Source organism: Solenopsis invicta, chromosome 5 (genome assembly GCF_016802725.1).
Source record: "Solenopsis invicta isolate M01_SB chromosome 5, UNIL_Sinv_3.0, whole genome shotgun sequence".
NCBI classification, from domain to species: Eukaryota; Metazoa; Arthropoda; class Insecta; order Hymenoptera; family Formicidae; genus Solenopsis; species Solenopsis invicta.
The window spans coordinates 23994234-24002951 of record NC_052668.1 but is presented as its reverse complement, the minus strand read 5'-3'; the positions used below and the strand labels follow the sequence as shown (position 1 = coordinate 24002951).

Below are 8718 nucleotides of genomic sequence, written 5' to 3'. Positions count from 1 at the left end.
GAAAATTACATTTTGCAAGATTTCTTCATATGTTTACTTTAAATATTTCTTTACACATTTGTACATTGTATGTTTCTAATGAAATTACTCCAACTAGAAGCTTGTGAATTCTCTTGGAACGGAAGCCACAATACAGCTACTAGTAAGCACAGATAATCTACTACATGGACGGGGCATTACGGATTGGCAGGTAGAAGCCCCGGGATAAAATTAATCAACGGAAATTAAGCCAATTTTGGAACAGTTGAGCGAATTTCCAGACTTGTAAACTGAAACGCCATTATTATCGATGTTTGATTGCCACTAATCACAGAAATCACAGACTTTCGTAGCGTGTCCCGCAACCGTTAAAGCTCATTCGCGGAAGTCGAATAAGCTCAGGTCAATCGTTTGTAATTGGTATCAAGGTTTTCTTTCGAGGAAATAGCGCAATTTGCGTCACAACTTCTTTTAGCTTTTAACTCCTGCCAATTCCGCTGCACTGAAAAAGGAGTTTGGCAATAGTTACCAAATGTTGAGTAAAATAATTAAATATTAAATATTTAATTAATTTAACCAAACATAATTTTACTTTTCTAAATATTTGTAAATATTATTACATTTGATAATACTTGCTAAATATTCAGAAAATTATTTTTGGTTATATTAATCAAATATTTATTGGCATTATTTTACTCAACATTTAGTTACTAAATTTTCTTTTACTGTAATATCTATCCTTCCTGCTTACTAATTCAAGAAAACGATCAAATTATTAACTTTTTTTGAGAGAAAAAATTTTATCCTCTAATATTTAAAATTCTGAAAAAAATTTTGATAAACTATTGTTTTATACATCTATACCTTGCTAATTGTTGTAATTGTTTTAAAAAAATAAAATAATTTTTCTAATAAATATAAGAATTAATTTTATAAGATATTTATAAGAAAAAAACTTCAGTTAACGAGTGAGTGAGTGAGTGAGAAGGAGAGAAATAAACTGTCATGTTTAATATCTTCGATAAATTTCTATCCTGTTCGCATCACAAATTTAATACTTTAGAAGCACGATCATGACGTTTACTATATAGAAGGGATATTATTCTTTTTCTCGTAAGCTTGTTATAGAAGTTACCGTTGCGAAAACGTTATTGATGCTCGATCAAGCCTTAACTATCTTATCGTGTTACTACTGTGAACGAGAATGTGTGTTTTGCAAATTCTCACGGGCTTTACGGTAAGCTCCTCTTACGATTCAAATTTCAACTTTAGACTTGTTCGCTTGTAAAAAATCTTTACATAAGTATTAGGCGGTTTTTTCCTGAGAGTCCGTAAGTTTCTTCTTTTCTCTTTCAGTATTACCTAAGTTTTCAGTTATTCACTTATTCCACGTGTTTCGATAATAATATGACCGTTTTGCAAGTAAACAAATTTTTAAACACAATAAAATGTATACTGTATACATTGGAAAAATTTAGTAATAATAATCTAGTTTTAATGAAATAATTTCGATTAAATGTTTAGTTAATATTTTATAATAATTAATCAAAATTAAATAAAGTACATAAGATGTTATTCGTATCATTATATCCTTTACTAAGTTTTCGGGAATTTATTTACTTAAAAATATTATTTACATTTAAAAGTGTAATAATTCTCGTTTTTTCGTACAGCAAGAATTGTTTTTAGGAGTTTTAGCGTTTCATTAAACTGTCTATCAAATAATAACATTTTTTTAATAAATCAGATACATTTTTATGACGTTACAAAACTGATTAAAAAAAAAAAAAAAAAATAAAAAATAGAACGCGTTATCTCTTTACATAGTGTGACAAGCACGTATCGCAGAACGCGCTTAATCTTATGCGCGAAACCCGTTTTACTCATCGTAATTGCGTCGCTTTCAAATCACATATTACGTTTTCATAAAATGAGGTAAAGTTTTAAATTTTCATTTTACAAGTGCCTTCTTCAGCCAATTCAAAAACAATTTTCCCTCCCCAAAATAATGGTTTCGAGACTTTATATTTATTTCCATCAATGTAGATTAACTTATTTAATCTCGATTTTACTTATTCTTTATCCATTTCTAATTTTTAAAACTAGAAAAAGATAAAAAGTAAGTTAAACTGAAATTAAAGTTAATGTATATTAGTAGAAACAAACAATGGTTTCTGAAAAACTGTTTTCGGATTAATGATAATTTATACGCATATTTGTAAGCATATAGATGCATTCTGTACGTGTACAATTGTCTTATGGTTTCCGAACACAATTGTGGTCACAAAGGCGATCGAGTATAACTCAAATGAAACAATGCAACTACATACATATGTACTCACCGCGGTCTCCGCGGCGATTGTTCCCATCATCATTATGGTTTATAACAAGACGGCGAATTGACGTGATCGGTCGTGCGACGAATTCAGTCTAAAGCACGCTGTAAAAAACGGATAAATAAAAATGTAATCAGAGAAAGCAATGTTATTATATACAAGAAACGATATGTATAATTTGTGAAATAAAAAATTTTATTTCGCTTTCTCCCTCATTTTATTTCTCGTGATTATCTCGTATCGTTTTATTTTTTAACGGTTTCGAGTAAGCTTTCTTTTTCCTATTTGTTCACGTAAATATTACTGAACTATATTTAGATAAAACAATCTATCTAATTTAGATAAAACAATCTAATCCTTGTTTTCGTTCGTATAAGTACCAATGTGATTGAAAAAAAATTTATTCCTATATTCGGAAAACGATATGTGTAATTTAAAATAAATAATTTTACTTTCCTTCTCATATTATTTCTCGTAATCATCTCTCGTATTGTCCCATTATTTTTAACGGCTTTAAACAACTTTGAACAATTTTTCTATTTTTTTTTTGCATGGAAATTGTTTACGTTTTGCTAAAACAATCCTTATTTTTATCCGGATAAACAAGAATGCAATGGGGAGAAAATTCATTCCTCTGTGCAAAAAGCGATACGTGTTAATTGTAAGTTAAAAAATTTCACTTTATCCTCTCCCTTATTTTATTTCTCTTGATTACCTCATTATTGTTTCACTTTTAACGGCCTTGAGTAACTTTACGTTTTTACTTGAACTTCATTTAAATTACGTTTTGATAAAACAATTCTCATTGGAGATACACAGAAAGAAGAGTTCGATAATAACTGTAGCTACCAAATGTTGAGCAGAATAATACCAATTAAATATTTAATTAATATAACTAAAAATAATTTTAATTTTCTAAATATTTAACAAATTCAATTATATTTATTAAATATCAAAAAAATACAATTGTGTTCCGTTATAATCAAATAATTAATTTATATAATTTAATTTAATATTTAGTAGCTAGTATCAAATTCTTTTTTCGATGTACTAACTAATTGCTTCATTTTTGACATTTTGTTGTAAGTAGAGTCCATTGAAGATGCAAACCCGGTTTATCGTAATTAATACGGTTTTACGGAGAAAACAGATATAAACAACATAAACGTGTTACAAAGTTCATATAGCTAATAATTAAATGTTTCGAAACTGGTGCACGCCGTGGATGCTATTCTGATAGCTGCGTCGCTCACTGTATGAATTATAGACGTTGTTATGAAGAGATAACTGTACACAAGTTGAATAACATTATGTATCTATTATTGTTACAAGATTTGACGCGCAAATGACGTTAGTTTCCGCGACGTTGAAAAATTCGAAACTTAACAAATTAACGAGAAACAATTAAAAGCGTAGAGTGGGAAAAGAGTAAAATTTTCTTTCTACTTTAATTTTTTTTAACCTGCTGTAATATTCAAATTAGCTTCTTTGCATTACATAATAATGAATAAATTTACTAAAGATATAAACCCTATGGACTCTTCAAAGTTAAATCAAACTAATCTAATTTGATTGTAAAATGAATGTCAAGATATATTTTGAGATTCCTTATATTTTTTTTAAAGATTAAAAAAATATCTCTTAACGATCTAAAAGACATCTTATGTGACAAACATCTTAAAATATTTTTTAACATAATCTTTCAAGTGTGTCATGTATATGTAAATAGTTTTAGAAATTTCACAAAGTTATCTTTAACAAAACTTTTTTAGACGTCTTTTAGATAATTTCTAAATACCTAAAAGATATTTTTTTTAAATACCCACAAGACCTCAGTTTTCTGGGTTTTTGCAAATAAATTTGTATGATCTTATTTCCATAAATAATTTAGACCACAGATGAGTGGTTTTCATATACAAAGAGACAACTTTTGTCTCATAAATTTTGCATGAATCGAGCTTGAAAATTGCTTAAAGTATAGTCTACGAAAGTTTGCGCACGCGAACAGATATAATAGATATTATACCATAAAAACATTTTCGTAAAATAAAACAAATATTTTGGCAACAAACATAATTTCAAACCGTTTGAGAGCTCCAAGAATTCTTAAAGCTTCCGAGTTTTTAAGTATTAGAAATATGGCATATGTGAAAAAAATATTAATTCAATAGTCGTTACTGAATTTAGTGCCTAATTGGTAAATTCCAACAACCCTTTCAAGTCGTTGCTCATCAAGTAGCTTAACTACTATTCGAATTTCATTCTATCTTCCAATCTCTAGGTGGAGACTAGAATACTTCGATCTTCGAGAAGAAGAATTAACTTTGTATAAAAAAAAAAAAAGAAAAAAAAAACGTAAAGAAAAACTAAATCTAAGAGAATATTAAACTAAATTATTTATAATTTAACAAGATAAAACGATTCGAATAAATGAAAAAGACTTATTAATTTTACGATATATAAGATATCAAGAATTATAGTCACCTCAAAGTTGCTCCGATGGAACAAAATGTTTCTTTTAGATCTCTTTCTTCTATTTTAAACATGTTGAACTTTCCTTTCTTTGTCCTTACAAGTTGTCAGAATGCATCGGGTTGCCACTTGTTCAATTATAATTAATGTAATGCGTTAAAAATATATAATATACAAAATATAAAATGTGTTATATATATATTGTAAATAATTTTAACTCACCTCAAAGTTGTCGCCTGATGCCTGATAAACCTTCGCCTGATCACAGATTATCAAGATTCGATGCACTCACTCGTGAAAATACATTTATAATCACGTGATAACACGTTGAAAAAAGTTTGATAATAGCTATCAAATGTTGAGGGTAATAAGACAAACTAAATGTTTGATTAATATAAGCAAAAATAATTTTGCGTTTCTGAATATTTAGCAAGTATTATAAAATTTAATAATATTTACAAATATTTAGAAAAGTAAAACTATTTTTTATTATATTAACCAAAAATATTGAATTATTTAATTTTATTTCACCAAATATTCGGTAGCTATTACAAAACTCTTTCTTCAGTGTCTTTGAGCCATCCGTTACCATAAGATATTTGCAAAATTAAAATAATTTATAACTTACATAAAAAAATAATACGTATAATTATACATATAATATAAAATACAATATAATATATATAACAATACATATAATTATAAGGTTCCCACACGGAAAGATCTTTTTCCATAGACCGCGCAGGAAATTATTTCAGTTATAAAAGTTTTTCGATATAATTTAGTTTAATGTTTCTTTAGTTTTTCTTTACGTTTGTTTAATAGCATCGCTAAATAAATAAATAATGTACTAAAACAGTTACCGAAGTAGCTATCAAAATTCCCACAACGCAATGCCATTGATGTTATCAAAAAATATATAAACATAAAAATTTGATTTATTCGAATTTGTCTGTAAGTAGGCTTTTGTTATTTCTAAAATTTTATTTTTTTATGTAAGAATAAATGTCACAAAAATCGTTATCTATCTGTTATCTATTAATAAATACATATAATCTAAAAGTTATCAAATATTATCTCTCTTTTTTGCTGTTACATCCACTATTGGCATTTCAAGCACAATACAAGCATAATAGTTCAAAGTGAATTAAAACTCTTATTGAAAAGGCCTCCTATTTCGCACAAAAGGATGTATTTGTTAGAAACCTTTACAAAAATAAAACGAGAGAATTTCTTTTCAATGATTTGTACAATATAAGATAAAAAATTAAGTTATATATAAATATATATTATATTAGGTTTTGTAACCTTGAGCGGTGCCAGATCCATAAGTACGATCCCACGCGATGTAAATGTTCAGATCCGATTGTGATACACTGGGTCTCACATTGATCAACGCCTGTTCGAAATCGTGATTCGTTATGTGTCTCACTTCCTCCATTCTTATATCTTCGAGTTGACTAAAGGGAATACTTCGGATCGGTTCCATACTCGCTTCCTTGCAGAGATTTGTCATATCAGCGCCAGAATATCCCGCGGATTTCTCTGCAATACTTGAGATATCTTCCTCGTTGAGATTGTGATGCACAGACTTCAATAAATTATTTATTATTTGTTTGCGCGCCTCAAACTCCGGAAGAGGAACGTACAATCTCTTGACGAGACGTCTCCTCGCTGCTTCGTCCAGCTCTTGGGGTCGATTAGTCGCACCGACGATTAGAATACGATCGTCCTCGGACGTCGCCGCGCCATCCAGCTGGACCAGAAACTCCGTCTTCAGTCTCCTGGAGGATTCGTGTTCCGTTTCTGAGCGTTGCGTCAACAGCGAATCAATCTCGTCAATGAAGACGACAGATGGTTGATGAACTCTGGCCACCGCAAATAGCGCGCGCACCATCTTTTCGCCATCGCCAATCCACTTGGAAGTCAGGGAGCTCGCTGAAATAGAGAAGAATGTGGACTTGCTCTGTGAGGCTATACATTTGCCGATAAGAGTTTTTCCTGTTCCAGGCGGGCCGAAGAGTAAAATCCCCTTGGGTGGACGACGAAGACCCGTGAAGATGTCCGGTCTTAACATCGGGAACACTACTACCTCTTTCACGATTTTTTTTATGTACTCGAGCCCTGCGATGTCGTCCCACGTAATCGTTTTACCCGAATCCATGATCTCGTTTTTTATTAGTTCAATCATGTTTGGATCAATGTTCCTCAGCCTCTCGTCCTCCACTTCTTCGTTCGCCTTGCCTTGAGACATATTATAACTTTGCGCCGACTCTTCTTTATCGCGTTTAAATGGACAGACAAACTGAGCATTGACCGCCCCTTTGCCACCCAAGGTTTTCTTCGGTGCTGACTTGTTCTTCTTCATCTCTTGAATATACAATTCATCCCTGGCAGACCTGAAGGATTCGAGAGGTTTCTTGCTATCTTCACTATTGGTCTGTGGAGGAGCAGCTGGCTTTAATTGTGATGCATGCAGATTTATTGGTCTGTATGAGTTTTTACTATTCATATTGTGATTGCTTGATTTAAGAGGAATTTTTTGCACAAATTTGTCCAAATTTGGATAAGACTTGCTTGATTGTACTTCGGACATCTTCTGTTTGGTATAACTTACTTGCTTATTGAAATTATCATTTCTGGGAACATTTGTGAAATACATAGATACCTTCTGTTCATTGTCCTTAGACATCAATGAAAATTCCTGATTTGCATTTGAACTAGAAGCAACTTGAAACTGTGAAGAAATTTTTCTATTTCTTTCCAGCATATCCTTCTTTTTTGAACTATTTATTATTTTCTCTATATCCCTATCATTATAAGATCTTCCTTTGCAAGCTAGAGTATTGAGTTTCTGACAAGCCAAAGGTTTTATAAAGTTTAGTGTGGTTTCTACATCTTCCAAACCAGACTTCCACTTCGACGGATCATTTTTTACATCTTGTAATTGAGATTTAATCTGTTTCCAATAATTGTTTACTCCATTTTTGTCTTTTATTAGATCATGGTAGTCCTCAAGACACTTTCGTAACAGCACTGCTGTTGTACCCTCTGAATCACTGCACAATAATTTCATAAGTAAATAAAAATGTTAAATTTAACATAAGAGAAAACTATAAAGTGTGCACAGGATCAATGTGCCAGTTAATGAACAAATAAGTTGAATCAATCAATGAACAAATAAAAACCATAAATAATAACTACATTTAGAAATAAAGAATATTCTAAACAAATTTATATGACAATTAAACCTAAATAAATAAAAAAATATCAATTAATTTGTATTTTACTATTTTAAAATCTTATTACTTTAATATTTTTCTTGAACAATCATTTACTAGTGATTATTCAGCAACTGGTACAGTGATCCAATATGTACTTACAATAATTTTGTTGTCATATGCTTCATAGCGAGAGATCTGCGTTCAATATCCGCTACGTCGAAGCAGTCCTTGTCTTTCTTTGAAAATTTCAGAGTGTGATAGGCAGCCAAAACATTATTTCTCTCCTCCTTTGAGTATCGTGCAACGCTCCATGTGTCAGCACCGGCAGAATTTATATCCTTATCCATGTCGGATATTTACGTCGACTTAAAAGTATACCAATACGGCTAATAGTGCAGCTTTGGAGTATTATTGTAACTCAAACATCATTTATTGATCATTTATGTTTCGATAAATTCGTTTGGCGCTAAGATTGAATATCTCCACACGTGACAATAACAACTACACCTGTTGCGGCATGAAATGTTGCGTCAGACAGAGAGGAACCTTGAGAAACGCCATACCGGCCTTTTTCCTATAACGCTTCAAAACGTTCGAAACTGCCGTACACTAGCGACGCACATCCATTCTGGCCGGAGTAGTGAACTAAAAGGACACCGTTAGTCGATTTTTGATTGGTTCCTCGATTCGCCATATGTAATAGGGAA

The 8718-nt window shown here is 30.9% G+C and overlaps 1 protein-coding gene across 2 annotated transcripts; it reads right to left on the bottom strand.

The window, feature by feature from the left end:
• Positions 1-5962: 5962 nt before the first annotated feature.
• Positions 5963-8555, bottom strand: LOC105195233 (fidgetin-like protein 1). Of its 2 annotated transcripts, XM_039448906.1 has the most exons (3): positions 8171-8555; positions 7456-7846; positions 5963-7227 (listed from the first exon to the last, which is right to left on the bottom strand). In XM_039448906.1, exons 1-3 carry the CDS (start codon positions 8356-8358, stop codon positions 6082-6084), a joined length of 1725 nt encoding a protein of 574 aa, XP_039304840.1. In that variant the 5' UTR covers positions 8359-8555; the 3' UTR covers positions 5963-6081. The 2 variants fall into 2 exon arrangements, with proteins under 2 accessions (XP_039304840.1, XP_025986787.1); XM_026131002.2 differs by having other exon boundaries at positions 5963-7846.
• Positions 8556-8718: the final 163 nt, after the last annotated feature.

Bases quoted from the DNA above. Each gene is read 5' to 3' on its own strand.
- LOC105195233 (XM_026131002.2), bottom strand. From the start codon at position 8,358: ATGGATAAGGATATAAATTCTGCCGGTGCTGACACATGGAGCGTTGCA. The intron at 7,847-8,170 runs GTAAGTACATAT...ATTATTGTGCAG, and splicing joins CATATGACAACAAAATTATT to TGATTCAGAGGGTACAACAG.